This window comes from Bos taurus, chromosome 18 (assembly GCF_002263795.3).
Source record: "Bos taurus isolate L1 Dominette 01449 registration number 42190680 breed Hereford chromosome 18, ARS-UCD2.0, whole genome shotgun sequence".
NCBI classification, from domain to species: Eukaryota; Metazoa; Chordata; class Mammalia; order Artiodactyla; family Bovidae; genus Bos; species Bos taurus.
This window is the reverse complement of record NC_037345.1, coordinates 57,343,915-57,363,312: the sequence shown is the minus strand read 5'-3', so window position 1 is coordinate 57,363,312 and position 19,398 is coordinate 57,343,915. Positions and strand designations below refer to the sequence as shown.

The 19,398-nt window shown below is 47.8% G+C and overlaps 1 protein-coding gene and 1 long non-coding RNA gene across 5 annotated transcripts in view; one reads left to right on the top strand and one right to left on the bottom strand.

Annotated features, from left to right (window-relative positions):
• Positions 1–19,398, top strand: part of LOC132342716 (uncharacterized) — a 32,692-nt gene that overhangs the window by 2,806 nt on the left and 10,488 nt on the right. The window lies entirely within an intron of this gene.
• On the bottom strand, positions 1,746–17,884 carry SIGLECL1 (SIGLEC family like 1). Of its 3 annotated transcripts, XM_059877112.1 has the most exons (8): positions 16,987–17,884; positions 16,623–16,773; positions 9,686–9,860; positions 7,615–7,753; positions 5,521–5,796; positions 5,301–5,406; positions 3,192–3,345; positions 1,746–2,112 (listed from the first exon to the last, which is right to left on the bottom strand). In XM_059877112.1, the coding sequence occupies exons 4-8, from the start codon at positions 7,637–7,639 to the stop codon at positions 2,071–2,073; spliced, it is 603 nt and encodes a 200-aa protein (XP_059733095.1). In that variant the 5' UTR covers positions 7,640–7,753; positions 9,686–9,860; positions 16,623–16,773; positions 16,987–17,884; the 3' UTR covers positions 1,746–2,070. The 3 variants fall into 3 exon arrangements, with proteins under 3 accessions (XP_059733095.1, XP_059733097.1, XP_059733096.1); XM_059877114.1 differs by lacking the exon at positions 9,686–9,860 and having other exon boundaries at positions 7,615–7,874; XM_059877113.1 differs by lacking the exon at positions 9,686–9,860.

Sequence of the window (19,398 nt, the reverse complement as noted above, 5' to 3'; positions counted from 1 at the left end):
TTCTGGAGAAGTGTAAAGTTGTTCTTTCTTACAACCTCTGGAATGCCAATTAGGGGACCTCAACCTGAAACATAGCTTCTTATATATGCCAGTGTGTCCAATCCCTCTTTTGTAAATTAAATGCTCAAGTAAGTTTTTCACCAGAACAGCTTGACATCAGGCAATTGTCAACATTTTGAGCTAGAATTTTGTGCAGACTGTGAGGTCCAGTGTCTGGCTTCTTTGCCTCATTGTATGGTGCGTGGTAGGTGCCTGTATTTCTGTGGGATGTGTGAACTGCATGCATACATGGGTGGCTTATGTCAAATCTGCCTTGAGCACAAGATGACCATCTCACTGGTGATGACAGATGGGAGAACCCTCAGACTTACAAACAATGCCCCAGCAGAGAGATGAAACTTTTCTTCAGTTCAGTTCAGTCTCTCAGTCGTGTCCAACTCTTTGCGACCCCATGAATCACAGCACGCCAGGCCTCCATGTCCATCACCAACTCCCGGAGTTCACTCAAACTCACATCCATCGAGTCAGTGATGCCATCCAGCCATCTCATCCTCTGTCGTCCCCTTTTCCTCCTGCCCCCAATCCCTCCTAGCATCAGAGTCTTTTCCAATGAGTCAACTCTTCTCATGAGGTGGCCAAAGTACTGGAGCTTCAGCTTTAGCATCATTCCCTCCAAAGAACACCCAGGGCTGAGCTCCTTTAGAATGGACTAGTTAGATCTCCTTGCAGTCGAAGGGACTCTCAGGAGTCTTCTCCAACTCCACAGTTCAAAAGCATCAATTCTTCGTTGCCCTCTGAAAAATTACCAGCATCTGGCTCCAAAAAAGGAAGTTGTCATTCATTCTGAAGGAAACACACAGCTGGGGTCCCTTCTCATGCCAGAATCCAGTTCTCATTCCTTGTATTCCTTTGTGGTCAAGAAATATTGCAGTAACCTCCATTTAACTGGGCTCTTTGCCTCCAGTCTTACCTCTTCTAAATACACCTCAGGGCTTCGCTGAGGTGGTGGTCTGGTGGTTAAGACTCTGTCTGTCAGTGCAGGGGACACAGGTTCAAGTCCTGGTCTGGGAAGATTGTGTTCCACATGCCTCGGGGCAACCAAGCCCGCACACCACAAATACTGAACTATGCTCTAGAGCCTGTACTCCGCAACAAGAGAAGCCCCACTCACTGCAACTAGAACAAGCCTTCAAGCAGCAATGAAGACCCAGTGCAGCCAAAAATGAATTAATTAAGCTTAAAAAAGTACACCTCAATAACCACTCCTGGGATTGTCTCTCACTGTATATCTAGTCACTCTATTTCTTTGTTTCAAAACTTCTAACAGTTTATTCATTCACTCAGTTATTCAACAAACATGTTTTAAAGCCTATTTCAGGAACCATTCTGGTGCCGGTGATACAAGCAGAAAGCAAGACAGACAAGACCCCTGTTTTCATGGAACTTCCATTTAAGGGAGTCGGGACAAGGTCCCAATGTCTTGTGATGGCATTCAGGGCTTTTATGTCGTTTCTCCTCCTACATCTCTCAATACCACTTTTGACTCACTTTCTACCCAGGTACACCTCAAGTAAGGAGACTCAAGTGCAAAGAGAAGGGGTGGGTTTGGCAAAAGATCGTATCCAAAGACACGACCACTAAGCATTCAAGCAAGGATCCAATCCGTGTGTGTGATGGCTCTTGTGTATGTATTTCAGGTACTAGGTGCATAATAGGGGCTCAAAAACTATTTCTTGGTGGACATATTTCACAGTCTCACGTTTATTTCTCCTTCTTTTGAAGGAGCTCCCAGGATGGAGCACCTGTCTTCTGGCTAATCCAAACAACATATCATATAGTTTGCTTTCAGGGGTTCAAAGACCAGGTCCAAGGTAACCCTATTCAATGGATAACCAGTGAGGGGGCAGGTGGGACTGGAGAGGGCTTCATGGGCTGAGGATACTCTGGGGGGTCCGAGTTTGTTGTAGACTCCAGGGTTCCTGGGGTCTCTAAGGATTCTATGGGCTTTGGTGACTCCAAGGGTGATGGGGACTTCAGGTATGAATGTTGTTTTCACAGGCTTTGTCAGCTTCAGTTTATCCTGCTCTTCTTGGAAGTTTGGGGTGATGGGTCCTGCAGGGCAGAGCAAAGAAAGAAGGATGTTGGAACAGGTCTAGACGTGAGGTACCCAAATCTGAAAAGGACAGAATTCTGTCCCTTTCTTTGAGCACTGAATTAAAGGCAGTGTGGAGCAAGGGCTTGGCTTCACCTTTCATCAAAATCCCCATAGTTGGAGCCTGCCACCCTGTCTTCTCCTACTGATCCTTCCTCCCTGTGCATTCTCAGCACCACAAGCCACCCAGCTGTTCCCAGACTCCCCTGGGAAATTTTGTCTGATTTCTCCAGGGAGGTTCAGTCTCTCACCCCTCTGGGCGACCATCACCCCCAGCCCAGCCCTGCTAGTGTGATGCTGCCTTCCCCACCAGCCTGGCTGCTCTGAGGGCGGGGCCTGGGCCCGGTCCACTTCTGAGACCTCAGCATGGAGAACAGGAGATACTGCAGGAAATACTGGTGGAATTTAACAGATGTCTGGTTGACTCACAGAGGGACACCAGCTCCCAGTGCAGAGTGAAAGGAGAGCAGCAGGGTGCTTCTGGCCCTAGAGAATCATAATGACTTAAGAACAGTGAGACCCGGCTACTCGGTGCTGACCCTTGTAAGCCCTGCTGAGGATAGGGGGTGCAGGACAAATAAAGGCGTAACCTGGGCATGGCCTGGTCTTCAAGTCTTTCAGGCTGACCTAGGCCTGTGGCACCTACAGGCTGTGCTGACTACAGCCTGCCAAGCGCTCAGAGACCAAACCCTTTGATTTCCCTTCCAATGCTACAACTGCTGTATTGGGTTCTCCTAATCCTCTTCTCAATGGGGACTCTGTGTGTGTGTGTGTGTGTGTGTGTGTGTGTGTAGGGGGAATGAGTTGCTGATTCTAATAACCCTTCAAGTTACTCCTCTTAATTTTCATCTGTCTTCCCCTCCCTGGGTCTTAGCGTCACCATCTATAAGATGATGTGTAAGCATGCTCTGGCATTCTAGAAGTCCTGTAAGACCGAGGATGGTATTAATGCTGCCTTTACACACTGTATGTGCCTCTCCTCATGGGTCTTGTGATCATTATTCTGATAGGCTAGATTCCAGACACATGGGGTACCTACCAATATCTGCTGCTCAGGAGACGGGGTGACTCTGGATTTTCCTGGTTCCTTGAGCCTTAGAGACGTCTCGAGTCCTTGGCGGGCTCTTTTAGGGCTCTTTTCTGCCTTCATTGCTGCAATTTTCTTTGCCTGCTTCATTCTGATATGTTTCGCTCTAAGGAAAAGATGCTCTTGATCAGTTCTGGCTCTCCACCCACAATACGGGCTCTGATCTCGCTGGGAAATGCTGGTTTAGAGCCTGGGTTGTCTGGAGTGAGCCATGCAGCCTCTCTGGGGATTGCTTTCCTATCGTGGACAACGGAGACGCATGCTTGTCAGGCTGTGGGGCTCAGATGAGGTCAGCTATGAAAGGGCTTTGCAAACTCTGATTCTTGTTGGTCTTCAAGTCCAGCTGGCTATACTTAAAACATAGCTCCCCAGGGATTTCCCTGGTGGTCAAGTGGTTAGCATTCAGCGCTCCAACTGCAGGGGTCACCAGTTCAATCCCTGGTCGGGGAACTAGATTCTACATGCCATGTAGCATAGACAGTGAAGTCGCTCAGTCGTGTCCGACTCTTTGTGACCATGGACACCAGGCTCCTCTGCCCATGGGATTTTCTAGGCAAGAGTACTGGAGTGGGTTGCCATTTCCTTCTCCCGGGAATCTTCCTGACCCAGGGATTGAACCCAGGTCTCCCACATTGTAGACAGACGCTTTACCGTCTGAGCCACCAGGGACGTCTGCCATGTAGCAGGCCCACCCCCCCCCAAAAAAAGGTGCATTTAGAGTGCACCTAAGTAACAGCTAAAAATGAAGTTGATAAAGGTTCTTGGGGTTGGTTCATAAAGACTCCTAAGATTTGGCTAAACGTGCTGGCTAGAAGCCTGGAGTGAGAAGGGCAGAGATGCCAGAGGCAGGGCAGAGAGCTGGGCAGGGGAGCCTCTGGCCAGTCCAGACGTCTTGGAGTTAATCCTTAGTTGAGGACCATGGAGGAGTCAGCTGGGAGGGGAGGTGTGAACTTGGGGTGTGCACAGTCTGGAGAGGGAGAGGCAAGAGGCTGGTGTCATGATCTAAGCCAGGCCTGAGCTGGGTAAGTGATGAGGGGCAGAGAGAGTTGGGAGTAACTGTCCATCAGGGTCCATCAGGATGAAGAAGAGGAGTGGGGTGGCAGGGCAAACTGGGTTGTTTTTTTTTGCGGGGGGGCATGTAACGACAACCCAGTGAATCCTCTTCTAAGGATTAACTCCAAGATGTCTGGACTGGCCAGAGGCTCCCCTGCCCAGCTCTCTGCCCTGCCCTGGCATCTCTGCCCTTCTTACTCCAGGCTTCCAGCCAGCACATTTAGCCAAGTCTCAGGAGTCTTTATGAACCAACCCCAAGAACCTTTATCAACTTCGTTTTTAGCTGTTACTTAGGTGCACTCTCAATGCACCTGATGTTGCACAGAGACACCGGAAGTTCCTCAGATGTGTTCCCGGGGTCTCTGTACACGACTTTCCACCACATGAGCAACGCTCAGCCCTGCTGCCACTTGAGACAGCTCCCTGGGGACTCCGCTGGTTTCACTTCCTCCTCCGCTTTCTATTTTATGAAGTTCTTTGAAAGCCTCGGTCCCTTGGGCCTGTTTTGTGGCCTGTATAGTCCCGATGGCCCTGGCTTGTGGGGACCCTGTTTGCTGCGAGACCCTGAGTTCCTCAAGGGTGGGGGGGTCCATCCAGCACCACAGGCCTGGGGGTAGCAGGCTCTGGGAGAGGCTGAATGGTGAATGTTTTTAATTGGAGGACTATTGCTTTACGATGTTGTGATAGTTTCTGCTGTACAACAAAGTGAATCAGCTGCATGTATGCCTATATCCCCTCCCTCTTGAGCCCCCCTCCCTCCCGCCCCCATCCCACCCTTCCAGGTCATCACAGAGCATGGAGCTGAGCTTCCCGTGCTATCCAGCAGCTTCCCATTAGCTAAATATTTTACACACGGTAGGGTACGTATGTCAGCGCTACTCTCCCAACTCACCCCACCCTGACCTCATGCCAAACAACAAGGAAGACAGGAACACAAACCCACCCATCAACAGACAGGCTACCTAAAGCTGTACTAAGCTTACGGTGAATCTTAACCTCAGTACTCACATGAGTGGGACAAGGCAGAGGAAGAGCAGTGTGACTCCGATGGCTCCGTAGAACACGCCCCGAATCAGCCCTTTCATGAAAGTCTGGGCAACCAAAGGACTCCTTCCTGGAGGTAGAGAGCTCATGAGAAGGGGTTCTCCCCGGGGACCTCCCAGCTGCCTCCCCAGACCCCAGGGCCCACCCCCTCTTCCCCACCCACATGGGGCCCCTCCACCATCACCTGACTTCAGCAGGATGGTCAGAGCGTGGGTTCCCTCTGGGTTCCTGCCCTCACAGAGAAGGCTCGTGCCCGTTTCAGGCAGCTTGGTCAGATGGATGGTGCTGTTGGCCCAGGGGCCAAGCGTGGTAGAAGTCACCCGAAAGCCTGTGTGGTTCATGGCCACGGGAGTGCCCCCAACCCACCACTGCACGGAGGGCATGGGGGTCCCGCGGAAGGAACAGCTGCACTGCAGAGTCTTCTTCAAGGAGCAAGAGGAATCGAGCAGCCTGGTGGGGGCTGTGAGGGAGGGAGGATCAGGAGTCAGCAAGCATACTGATTCCCTGTCTGCCTCCTCCAGGACCCAGCCTTTTCTTTATTTGTGATAAACCAGGAACTTCAGAGAGACTTTCTGGGTCTTCCCCAGTGGCTCAGTGGTAAAGAATCTGCCTGCCAGTGCAGGAGACACGGGTTCAATTGCTGGTCCTGGAAGATCCCACATGCCATGGAAGAACTAAGCCACAACTTCTGGGCCTGTGCTCTAGAGCCCGGGAACCACAACAACTGAGCCCATAAGCCAGAACTACTGAAGGCCAGGCACCCTAGGTGCTGTGCTCTGCAGCAAGAGGAGCCACCGCAGTGAGAAGCCCACTCACTGCAACTAGAGAAAAGCCCACAGAGTAATGAAGACCCAGGAAAGTCAAAGATAAATAAGTGAACAAAATTATATATTAAAATATATACATATTTTTTGGAAGTCCAGAGGAGTCAGGCCTCACAGACCAGTTGCCCTTCACCCTTTCTCCTCGTCTGGCCCGAACCGAACACTCTCCAGACCGATGGCAGAGGAGTCTCCTGAGGATCTGCATTGCCTGTGATCCCTCATCTATCCACCGCCACCAGGCTAAACTGCCCAACCTCAGTAACTCTCTTCCTTGGGTCCCCAACTCTGGCCCTTCCAGCTCCACCTGTGGTCAGATTTTTCCCTCCATCACTGTCTGGATGCTCCTGGCAAGTCATTTCCCCTTCTACTCTTCCCTAGTCTGGAAAACAGAGACTTCCTGAGCCCGTCTCACACAATCATTGCTTGGAAAAGGCATACAATGAATGCCTGAGGTTTACTGTGTTCCTGCCCCAATTCAGGACCACTTACCACCCATTCAATGAACATTTTTAGATTTTCCTCTTCCCCATCCCGGTGGACATGGACTGAGCATTCATCTTAAGCAAAGACTGCTATGCTTATTTCTGAGTAAGAACACCATGAAACCACCTCACTCTCCGTAGAACAGGTCGGACATGTGGTCCATCCAGTGAGATTGTGGGTTAATAAGGGATAGTCACGCTCTTCAAGGTCTCCAATAATGAGGAATTGGTCCTTAGCATTTCCATGTACTTAGTCATTGGAGTTGTTTGGGGTTACTGGAGGAAAGGGGTCATTTCCCCCTGAACAGTTGCCCTTGATCTTGGGCTTTCCATTTGGGTCACTTGAGGCGATGAGGAATTTGCAGGCCTCTCCTCCACTTCCCTTGCTGACCTCCACATTATTTTCACCATCTGGGGAAGCAGGCCATGGAGAGTGATCAAAAGAGGCTGAAAAAAACTTACTAACTTTGGAACTTGGAGCATGCTAGCAATATTCAGACAGCTCCTGTGCTCAAATATCTTCAGACCCCACCCTCGCCCTCAACTCTACTGCCTGGCCCAGGCCACCCACCCCCACCTCCACCTCCCCAATCCCCCCCAACTCCTGCCAGAATCTGGCCCACAGATGCTTAACCCACATTGGTTCCTTGGTGCCCTACACCCTCGCGTGCCTGCTTGGTCGTGTCTGACTTTTTGCGACCCTATGGACTGTAGCCCACCAGCCTCCTCTGTCCATGGGATTTCCCAGGCAAGAATACTGGAGTGGGTTGCCGTTTCCTCCTCCAGGGCGTCTTCCTGACCCAGGGAACAACCCTGCTGTCTCCTGCATTCCAGGAAAATTCTTTGCCGCTGAGCCATCAGGGAGGCCCATCCTAAACCCTTAAGCCCTCTTGTTTCACGTCACCACCCAGCCCTGGCTCTGGAGGCTCGGCTTCCTCAGACCCCTCCAGCACTGCGTCTGTTCCCACTCACCCAGCCGGAGCCCTGGCGGCGCCATGAGCAGCAGCAGTTGTTCTCGGCACAGGAGAGGCCCGGGGCCTAGACCACAGCAGGCCCAGAAACCCGAGCTGTCTGGTTCAGAAGGGGTGATGTGATGAATACCTGGAAGAGGCTGCGGGGGTGGGGAGAGCAGAAAGAACTCTTAGCCAGCGGGGGCTTCGGCCTCTTCTGTCATCCTGAAGGCGCGTCCCCTCTGAGAAGCAGGAATTCTGTGGGATGTGATGCCTGAGGGCCTGCAGACAGGACGGCACCACCGTGATGCTCTGTGATGCCCCGAAGGCACGTCTCCCTCCGCACCCCACCCGCCCCAGTCTTTCACTCCCCTCCCCAGCCCCCTTAGGAGGGTCTTTAGTCCCAGGTCTGCAGGCTTCCTCTCAAGTTTACCAGTACCTCATAAACTGTGTGCCACAGGGAGACAGGGTCAGGTCTGGGGGTTTGGAATGTCCCCCTGGGGCCCTGGTGAAAAATAGCCTGGAGGGGGAGTGACCGCAGGCCAGGTGGTCAGGGGAGAGAGGTGGTGACTGGGGAAGAATGGCAGGCTGGAGCTGGTGCACAGGCTGTGAGAGATGGAGAGGATGGGACCGATTTAACATTTGGGGGGAATAAAAACGGATGGGGGTTCCTACTGCTGATGGGAAAAGTTCCAAACCTTCTTGCATTGTAAATGAGGGTCCCCACAAGTTTGCATCACCCTTGTCTTATGTCCCTGTGTCTTTCTCAACCTTTTCCCAATGCTCCCCTTTCCAAATTTCACCCTAAACATAGCTCTCCCGTCATCAGGGACTCTTGTGTTTCCCAGCTTTTCCTTCTGTAGTTCTCCTCTGTCCACATTCAAATCCTTCTTCAATTTCATAACTGAGTTCAATGCTGCTTCCTTGATGCAGCCTTTCCTGATTGCCCCACCCAGTCAGAAGTAGGTAATCTCTCCCCTCCCAGAATTACCAAGTGATTAAAAAAAAAAAAAAGGCTGCATTGTGTCTTAGTTGCAGCACGCTGGCTACAGGGCATGTAGTTGCTCCGCAGCAGGTGGGATCTTAGTTCCCTGACAAGGGATGGAACCTGTGTTGCCTACACTGGGAGGTGGAGTCTTAACCACTGGACCACCAGGGAAGCCCCTATCAAGTAGGGGTTATTTGTTCTTTTCTGGAGAAGTGACTTTTTCTTCATGGCAGAGTGATTTGTTTTTGTCTAGATGCCAGAGAGTAACTTACCCTTCTTTTCATTACTCACAAATTCAACCTGTTTAGGGATGCAATATTGCCCGCTAAAGCAATACTTTGGCCTCCTTTGCTGTTAAGAGGGGACCGTGTGACATTGTTTTAGTGGAAATAAGCTGGGGATTCTCGGGAAAGTTTTTGCTTTCTTGATACTGTCCTTTCCTCTTTCCTGTCACTTCCTTCTTCTTCCTCCTTGAATATGGATGTGATACTGGAGGTGGAGCAGCAATTTGGCAACCATGAGGTAACCATGAGGAAGAAAGCCACTCATGGTTGATGTTCACTTAAGGATGCTTTAACAGAGCAATTCAAGAAGCCTAGTTCCCTGACGGCCTTGGAGAGCTGCTATGCCAATCCTGCGCGGCCTAGCTCTGCACATCTTTTTTTAATTGATGTATAGCTGATTTAATGTTCATTTCTGCTGTACAGCAAAGAGATTCAGTTTTATATCTGGAGAAGGAAATGGCAACCCACTCCAGTATTCTTGCCTGGAGAATCCCCTGGTGGGCTGCAGTCCATGAGGTTGCAAGAGTCGGATACTACTTAGCGATGGACACAATATATATATATATAGTGGTGGTTTAGTTGCTAAGTTGTATCCGACTCTTATGACTCTTTTCCATTATGGTTTATCACAAGATATTGAATATAGGACCTTGTTGTTTATCCATTCTGTACTCCAAATCCATCCCTCCCCCACCCAGCTCCCTCTCGACAACCTATATCAACCTTGACAATCCTGTATCAAATAGACCCCTGTGCCCTGTGCAGAGCTTAGAAATGAACTTGTTTGATAGTCACTGATACAATGCTCACATCAATCTCACCTTCCTTGAAACTATTGCTCCCACACACACTTGTTTTTTTGAAAAGCACCGACTTCAGAGCAGGAGCCCAGGGTTTGAGTGCCGATTATGTCAGCTATGACACTGATTCATTGGGAAACCACAGACAACTGCTTTTCCTCTCTGGGCCATTTCTGCAATAATTCTGCAATAATTCCTGGGAAAGAGGCAGAATGAAGAAATACGTCTGGGCATGACCTTCCTTATTAGCATTTTAATCAAGCATTACCAAAGACATGAGTATTTCAGGTTCCAGGGTTATTTTATGTCCTCAGACATTGGGTTGGTCTCAATTGATTTCTGGTAAAATATTCCAGCAGCCGCCACTGTGGGGCTCGTTGGCTTTTGCCATAAACTCTGGTCTGCATAAGGATTCCGAGACTTCTTTCCAGTAATTTTATAGACAGGGGCTAGCAACAATCCCTGATGCAGGATATGTGTGTGTCCCCCAAAATCCAAATAGGCCAATCAGACACTGGGCTTCTAACTTCTTTTTTCCGCCAGACATCCTGTACTTTTCAAATTAACAACCTGTGTGGGTTTGGGCAGTTTTATTGGTTCCCTTTTATTATATCCAATCAATTTTGGTTGAAGGGAGGATTTATATGTCTCCTGTTTAATAATACTAGAAAGGGGAAATGTTCCCCAGTCATACAAGGTATCTATTTATTAATACATTGAGGTAAAGGAGGAGATTCAATGACTTTCCATGAAATCTATTTAAACATTCCAATCTTCCTCTAAACTCCCACAGTAATCCCATCAATTCTTGAATTTCCATAGCTTCCCCATTCAACTGTAACTCCTATTAGGACTGACTAGCATCTGGTCCCATCACTTCATGGCAAATAGGAGGAGAAAAAGTGGAAGCAGTGACAGATTTTATTTTCTTGGGCTCCAAAATCTTTGCAGATGGTGACTGCAGTCATGAAATTAAAAGATGCTTGCCTTTTGGAAGGAAAGTTATGACAAACCTAGACAGCGTATCAAAAAGGCAGAGACATCACTTTGCTGACAAAAGTCTGTATAGTCAAAGCTATGGTTTTTCCAGTAGTCATGTACAGATGGGAGAGTTGGACCATAAAGAAGGCAGAGCACCAAAGAATTGATGCTTTCAAATTGTGGTGCTGGAGAGGACTCTTGAGAGTCCCGTGGACAGCAAAGAGTTCAAACTAGTCAAGGCTAAAGGAAATCAACCCTGAATATTCATTGGAAGGACTGATACTGAAGCTGAAGCTCCAATGCTTTGGCCACGTGATGCAAAGAGCTGACTTATTGGAAAAGACCCTGATGCTGGGAAAGACTGAAGGCAAAAGGAGAAAGGGGACAACAGAGCATGAGATGGTTAGATAGAATCATTGACTCAATGGTCATGAATTTGACCAAACTCTGAGAGATAGTGAAAGACAGGGGAGCCTGGCATGCTGCAGTTCATGGGGTTCACAAAGAGTCAGACATGACTGAGTGACTGAACAAGTTTTAGAGTCACAGAGCATGACGCTCCCATGTTAAGGAGTCTCAGAAACATGTCTCTGTTTTATTGCTAATGTGCATGTGGCTTTGAGTGCCCCACTGGAAGTGGGGCCAAGGAACCCAGGCCCTTTAATGAATCTTTATCTTGATTAGGTTATGGGACCATCACCTCAGGTGATTTGCAGGCAGATTTCTCATTGTCCTATCTGTCTTGTGGCTTTTTAAATTCCCCCAAGCTAAGGTAGATACAGCAGACTTGATTGAGGTCCTTCAATGCTGGGGGACGATCCAGGGTTCCCACGGGTCCACCCAGTCTCCCAGAGTGCTGCACTGAGACCTTTGTTTTGACCCCATCAATGTCCCCTTTATCCCAGTTCTTTTTTAAGATTAATGTATTAATTTTTGACTGGGCTGGGTCTTCTTGCTGCACGTGGGCTTGCTCTATTTGCAGCACGTGGTTTCTCATTGCAGTGGCTTCTCGGTTGTGGAACACAGGCTCTAGGTGCACGAGCTTCAGTAGTTACAGCGCACAGGCTGAGTTGCCCCTCTGACATGTGGAATCTTCTTGGACCAGGGCTGGAACCCGTGTCCTCTGAACTGTCAGGAGGATTCTTAACCATTGGACCACCAGGGAAGTTCCTATTTATCCCATTTCTTAAGGACTGTTTAAAGATTTCCACCCTGTCAGACTTGGACTCTCCCCTTCATCTTTCTTCATTCTCTGGTAAATTGCTTTAATGTTTTGTGCTCCCTGTGGTTTCAACAGAACGCTTCCTTTAGTAGCAGCAGCCCCGAGGCTAACAGCTTTATCTTGGGCTGGACAGAACCCAAACTGGGCTGTCAGGATCCAGCCCGGCCTTTTCCTCTTCTTTCATGTTAGCTATTACAGATAAAAATAACCCAGGATCATGCATTTAGCTTGTTCTTGTTATGTTGCATTTTCTTATGCATCCAGTGAGTCAACTTCTTGGATGTTGTATCCATCATTAAAAAAAGGTAACCCTTAACCTCCTATAACTAATTACAGAACAGTTGTATTTCAGCAACCCTTGAGTAACCCTGGGGCCACCCAGGAATCAGAGTCATCACCTCGTGTCCTCATCCTTCCTTTTCCCAAATGATGTGCTTCAGTGGGTCCTGTTTGCTCTAGTGGATTTCATTTCTATGCCAGCAGCAAAGCTAGGGAACGGTCTGCAAGATGCCTCATTCCTGACAGTGACTGCAGATTGCAGGGGTCCCTAAAAGCCCCTCGTTTTTGACATCTATTGAAAGTCTGGGGGCCCTCAAGACTACCCTCAGATTTGATAATTCACTGGAAGTACTCCCAGAATTCACAGAAGGACTTCCCTGGTGGTCCAGTGGTTAAGACTCAGCCCTTCTGATGCAGGGGTCATGAGTTCAATCCCTTGTCAGGGAACCAAGATCCCATATGCTGCAGGGTTCAGCCAAAAATAGGAAACAAAAAGAATCCACTTCCAGAATTCACTGAAAGCTGTTTTAGGTTACTGTTTTTTGCAACTAAGGACACAGATTAGAATCTGCCAAGAGAAGGAGCACAGAGGGCAGAGTCTGGGAAAGTTCCAGCCAGACAGCTTCCTGTTCTCTCCCCAAGGAGTCAGAGACAGAGCAACTTAACTGTTCTGGAGTTAATGCCTGACAACAGGCCCAGAAGACTGACAACCAGAGAAGCTCACCCAAACCCTGTGACCAGAGTTTTTATTGGACCTTCATCATGAGGGCATCTGCCCTTGTGGCAGATTTTACTCTCCTGCTCCTTCTGAAGGTGAACTGATACCACAGGATCCAAAGCCCCCACTGGAAATCACGTTGTTAAACTGTCTTGTGCGGCCAGCTCCTGCCCTTAATCACAGCTGAAGACTCTTCAGTGTGACGCCAGGACCTCAGGCAAACAGAGACTCTCCATCAGGCAGGACTTCCCAGGGTTTAGAGATTATACCTCCTGGAATCCAAGGGCAAAGGCCAGACCTCTCTTTGGGCTCCATTAACTTCCTTACTACATAGAATGATGTGTGCTGAATTCAAGGTAGCAGTGATTGCTAGATTTTAGTGGGAGATATGGTTGGGGAAGGGGTACAAAGGGTGAGTGTTTTAAATTTTAAGCTGGATGGTAGGTGCATGCTCTTTTATATACCATTTTTATACAGTTCTGTAAAGTATCTGCCAGCAATGTGGGAGAACCAGGTTCGATCCCTGGGTCAAGAAGATCCCCTGGAGAAGAATGGCAACCCACTCTAGTATTCTTGCCTGGAGAATTCCATGGACAGAGGAGAAATGAAAAATTAATCATTTCATTTATGTAAAAGTTTTATTTATTTATTTTTGTTTTGGCTGCACCTCGTGGGCCTGTGGAATCTTAGTTCCCTGACCAGGGATCCAACTGGCATCTCCTGCATTGCAGGCTGAGCCACTTGGAAAGCAAAGATGGATTAGTAAGTGGAAAAAAAGAAAGAATCACCTAATTAGGCCATAATGAGATTTTAAAAACCTTTAACTTAAACTAGTATTTATTGTTTACTATGTATCTGTCAATTTCACATACACATAGTCTCATTTACATCCCCGTCAACAACCTGAGAGATTGAATATACAGAAACAATAGCCAGACTACGTATGACTCTCAAGTCTCAGCCGTATGACATATATGACTCTGATCCTCAATTACCATCAACTAGTCCAAGAAACCAAACCACTACTGCAGTGACAGTTAGCCTAGAACAGTCAGAGTTTGCCCCGTAAGTATCAGGTTCCTTATTATTTACTGTTTCCAGCTCAGAACCAACCAAAGAAAACCAAATATGCTTTCCAATCCAACCACAGAAGTTGCTAACCCTCCATCTTTCTCATGATTAAAATCGTCTCCCAACACTGCTGACACTCCTTCACTTTTTTCCACTCTAAAGGACTCCCACTGCCCTGCCCGGCTTCGTAGTCTTTGCCGAATGCAAATGGTGGTGGCTGGCTCTCTCACTACAGCAAGTCTGAATCAACAGCCTGTTTGTTCTCATTTGGGTGGTTTTCGTTTATTTCCACAAGCCCTATGGAATTAAGTGTTATGATTTCCTCTTCACAGAGGAGAAAATGGAAACTCAGACAAATAAGTGATTTTCCCAGAGTCGCTGAGCAAATACAGTTAGAGATGAACTTAAAACTCGTTTCTCTTTTTCCACACCAACTTTCAAGAGTGTAGAGATTATAAGCTCCCCCAAATTCTCTGGCCAACTGGCACTATGGGTACTGTACAAATTACTATTAAATGTTTAAACAGCACTGCCCTATTCTCAGGGCTTCCCAGGTGCCCAGAGGTAAAGAATCCTTCTGCCAATGCAGGAGACGTGGATTTGATCCCTGCATCGGGGAGCTCCACTGGAGAAGGAAATGGCAAGCCACTCCAGTATTCTTGCCCAGAGAATCCCATGGACAGAGGAGCCTGGTGGGCTACAGTACACGGGGTTGAAAAGAGTTGGACAAGACTGAGCACACACGCAGCAACACAGCCCTCATCTCATAAAAAGGAAAAAGTCAATCACCTAAAATTTAGGAAATATGTCTCTAAATCAAATAAAATCACGTTCAGGAAGAAATCAAGAATCAAGACCTCAGAGTCCACTTTGACTACTCTTTTATATGTCAGAAAATCCTGTTGGTATTGTTTTCCAAAATACATTCAAAGTCTGGCCACTTGTAATCAGCTTCACTGCTGCCACCCTGGCCCAAACCACCATCCTCTCACCCAGATGGCTGGGATGATCTTCTCATTGGCTTGGCTGCTTCATCTGTGTCCTGTACATGCTACTCCCTGCATGGCAGCTGGAGGGATTCCATCAACACCTCAGTATCATCCTGCCCCCTTCTCTTCTCAAAACTCTCCAAACGGTTCTCATCTCACTCAAGAGTAAAAGGCAAAGTTCTGCATAACATGGTCCATTCCCTCCATTCCCTTTCCTTGTCTGATCTCATCCCCTACGACTCTACAGAAACTCTACATCAAAGAGCAGTCTTCCCCTTCTCAGGAACCTTTCTCAAGAAGCACACGCCGTTTTTGTTTTTGGCCATGACACACAGCCAGCATGTGGGATCTTAGTTCCCCCAGGAGGGATCAAACCCGGGCCCCCTACATCGGCAGCACAGAGTCCTAACCACTGGACCACCAGAGAAGTCCCAAGGAGCACATGCCTTGGTGATGGCACTCTTCATTCATTCTTTCAGTCAACCAACATGTTTGAGCATCTCCTTTATGCCAGGGACTATTTTAGGGTTTTAGCAGTAAGCAAGAATGACACAATCCCTGTCCTCAAAAATCAAGCTGATGGTGAGCATAACTTGATAACTGTAAATACAATGAAGAAAAAGAACCCAGGACAACACGATAGGAATTATGGGATGGGGGACAATGGGGAAATCGTTTAGATAGGGTGGTCAAAGAAGGCTTCTTGGAGGAAGTGACATTTGAGCAGAAACCTAGAGGAAGGAAAGCCAGGCCACGCTGGGGGAAGGAAAATTGCAGGTTGAGGGAAGAGCAACTGCAAAGCTTGAGGAGTTTAGCATGGTTAAGAGAGAAAAAAAAAAGTGAGCTGCTGAAGTGCAGTGAGGGGTGGGGGAGACTGGCATGAGACAAGGTCAGATACCAGGTGGGCTCAGCTCCTAAAAGGCATAAGGAGGAATATGAATGCAATTCCACTGGAGTGTATTAAGAGGCGTGACTGTAAACTGATTAATTTGGTTTTGAGTTCCCTCTGGCTGCTGTGTGGAAAATGGACCACATCAGGGGCTAGAGCGAAAGCACAGAGACCAGTGGGAGACCACGCAGCCAGTCAGAAAGTGTGATGATGGCCTAGCCCAGGGGGGCAGCTCTGGAGATCTTTACTGTACTGAGGATAGATTCTGGGCTGAAATGATGGTATTTTCTCTTCTTCACACCCTACAGCCATTCCCTTTTTGCACTGCCATTTTTATTCCCTTTTCCTTTCTCCAATTTAAAACTGCATTTGGGTGTTGGGATGAGCCCTGTCTGGGTCCTGGCCCAGGCTTGGCCAGTAAATCACTAAAGAACCTTGGTCAACTATTTTACCCTCTCTGGTTTGTTTTTTTTTTTTTTTTAAATCTATATTTATCTATTTGACTCCATGGCATCTTAGTTGTGGCTCATGGAATCTAGTTCCCTGACCAGGGACCGAACGGAGCCTCCCTCCATTAGAAGCACAGAGTCTTAGCCACTGGAACACAAGGGAAGTCCCTCCTTTTATTTCTTCATCTATAATATGAGTGAGCTTGATTGTTTGAGATGTAATGATCAGCCAAGCTCTAAAATTCTGATTTCCTCTTGCTCCTCTCTGCCAGCCTTTAGAGGTGAGTTGAGTGACTCCTCATGCACCCTCTTTTCCCCCTCTCCTTCTATTTCCCTTCATCCATCACCTCTCAATTTTACCTTTGTCTCTGGTTCCAAGGGCCCCAGACGGTTCTTTGACCTCAGCACACCTCTGTCTGTATATTTCCGAAGCAGAGTGCAAGAGATGCAGCGACCTTTCCAGACTTAGTAAGGGCGGGAATGACTTTTGGATGACTGACCTACTTAGGAGCTGTAAAACGAATTTCAAGAGAAATCAAGGACTAACAGTGAAACCGATTAGCTGGCTTACACGCAGGATAACTGTGTGACTAATGACTGAGTGCCTGGTAGGGGGATTAGCTTATTAGGAGGCTGATTTACAGGGAGCCTAATTGGACTGATTAACAGGGCAGGCCGTGAAGGGGGTGGATTATCCGATTAAATGATTTATGAGGGGACTCACTGCAGACTCATCAGGGTACTAGCCTGATCCTCCGTTGACATAGAGACTGACGGTCTTATTGGCAGATTGGTAATCCTCTGGCTGCTCTTCAGGCTGACCGGGTGACCCACTTGGTGGCAGGCTGACGAATACAGAGACAGGCTGCGGCGAACTGACTGACTAGCTGGTGAGCTGGCTCTCAGGGAGCCTTCCAACCTGATCCAGAATTGGCCCCGGGGGCCTCTCAGGCCGGACAGCCACCTTGGGAGGCCTCACCCACCTCCGGCCGCCTAACTGTCCAAGGGTCACAGTGACTGACAGAGATGCCCGACTCTCATGGAAGCCCAGTTCGGCCAGTGCCAGCGCAGGTTCTCCACTCAACAACTGACAGGAGAGCCAACAGCCGGAGTGCAGCCCCGTGAGGCCTCGTGAGGCCCCACGACGACCCATGTATCTACAGAAAGAAGGCTGTGTGGAAACCACCCTAGATCCTGGCTGCGTGCCTCCTGAGCGTGTGACGTAAGCGTATACCCGGCAGCCAATCAGCGACTGCACGGGCCCGCCTCCCAGCCAGTCAGTGACTGAGTAGTTTAGTCTGGCTCCTGAGAGGTAGGGTTGATGCTCAGAAAGTGAGAATTATTAGCGATGTACCCTTGTTATGGAGAAGGCAATGGCACCCCACTCCAGTACTCTTGCCTGGAAAATCCCATGGGCGGAGGAGCCTGGTGGGCTGCAATCCGTGGGGTTGCGAAGAGTCGGACACGAATGAGTGACTTCACTTTCACTTTTCACTTTTCATGCATTAGAGAAGGAAATGGCAACCCACTCCAGTGTTCTTGCCTGGAGAATCCCAGGGACGGCGGAGCCTGGTGGGCTGCCGTCTATGGGGTCGCACAAAGTCGGATACTACTGAAGCGACTTAGCAGCAGCAGCAGCAGCCTTGTTTATAATGACATAATGTGAAATTATTTGAAAACCAAAATGAATGTCATTCAACTCTCAAATAATCCATACTATGCTTCGTTTCTAGTGTGTATGCAAATGTAGGTTTTTGATGGTTTGTGCTTCAGAGAAGAGAAGCCCTTCTATATTGTGTTGCAACCATTTATATCTATTCTCCATTAGGAGATGGATACCGTAATGTAAAATGTACAATGAACATCTAACTGGAGGTGTTTGTTATTCTTGTCAAATATCCTTGGACGTCACCATGATGTAAGTAATCATGGAATCTTTTCATGTATTAAAGTAAGACAGATTGGTTCTAAATTTTCAATAGTTATGTCACTTGATTTGTGAGGAGAACACAATGATAGCTCACTAAAATATTGATGTTATGTTTATAATATCACCAGAAGTCATGAACATTAGTTGACAACATTGAAATAAAGACAGCTTCTGTGATAACCTAGAAATGTATGGGAAACCCTTCCTGAAAAAGTCATATAATTAGTGTATGTCTGTTTACTAGCTTCTGTTTTGTCAACCACAGAAATCACAGTTCTCGGATTGTTATATCAGGAAAATAAATAGCTTTCTCTACACTTGTAATTTGTATTTTAATCAATGATCACACAGTGAATTGTAAAATGTTTTATTTCAACTATGTGTGAAATTAAGACATGCTAATTAATAAAAAGTGAATGGTTTTTATTTTTTATTTTAATGAAGTGTTAACCCACCACCACCATTAACCTCTCCCACCTTATTAAAGGTTTCAGGGAAGAGATAACAACAATAAACTACTTGGTAGCACAGAGAGATAGCATCTGTAGAAATTAGTTTCCTTACTGGCTTTAAATCTCTAATAATGTCATATATTTTCCACCATTTCTACACTGTATCTTTTTCCCTCTCTGTAACTGAAGGGACATTGTGGTGGTTCTAATAAGAAGGATCATACAGAGTACTGTTGAGAGTCTACCTGAACTGCTCCATGCTGTTGCTGCCTCAGCATCTATCTGGGGAGCAGACAGCCTGTAGGTCCTTGAACTCACACCAGCCAGTCCTGTGAGCACCTGCACTAGGTGACCCCCTTCCTTGAGATCAGCAGTCTTGCTGAACCCCAGGGTCTACTTCACAGTCCCCCCTTCAATGACACCCTCACAGCGCTCACTAGAATCCTGGTCTTTTTGGTTTGAATGGACCCATCCACGCTTGGCCTTGGGAGCCCACAGCACTTCACTCAGGGTCACTTAGAAAGGCCTGAATCCCAATTACTGCCTCTTTCTGTGCCTGGTTCTCACCTTGACTTTCTAAGAAATCCCTTCCCTAAAGCCTACCCCACAGAGAAGTCTCAGGTGTGCTGAGTGTAAGGGCTCGACCTCAGGGCTCCTGAATGTGGGCCGTGAGGGAGAAACATCAGAACAAACAGGGAATTTGCTAAAGACTCATTTCATGGCCCCACTTCAGACCTGCAGATTCATAACTTCT

What these genes read in the sequence shown, in the direction of transcription:
- SIGLECL1 (XM_059877112.1), bottom strand. Translation starts at nt 7,639, where the DNA reads ATGGCGCCGCCAGGGCTCCGGCTGG. An exon ending in GCCGCCAGGGCTCCGGCTGG is followed by an intron (nt 5,797 to 7,614) that starts GTGAGTGGGAAC and finishes CCTCCCTCACAG; the next exon opens with CCCCCACCAGGCTGCTCGAT. An exon ending in CTCTGCCTTGTCCCACTCAT is followed by an intron (nt 3,346 to 5,300) that starts GTGAGTACTGAG and finishes TCTTTTCCTTAG; the next exon opens with AGCGAAACATATCAGAATGA.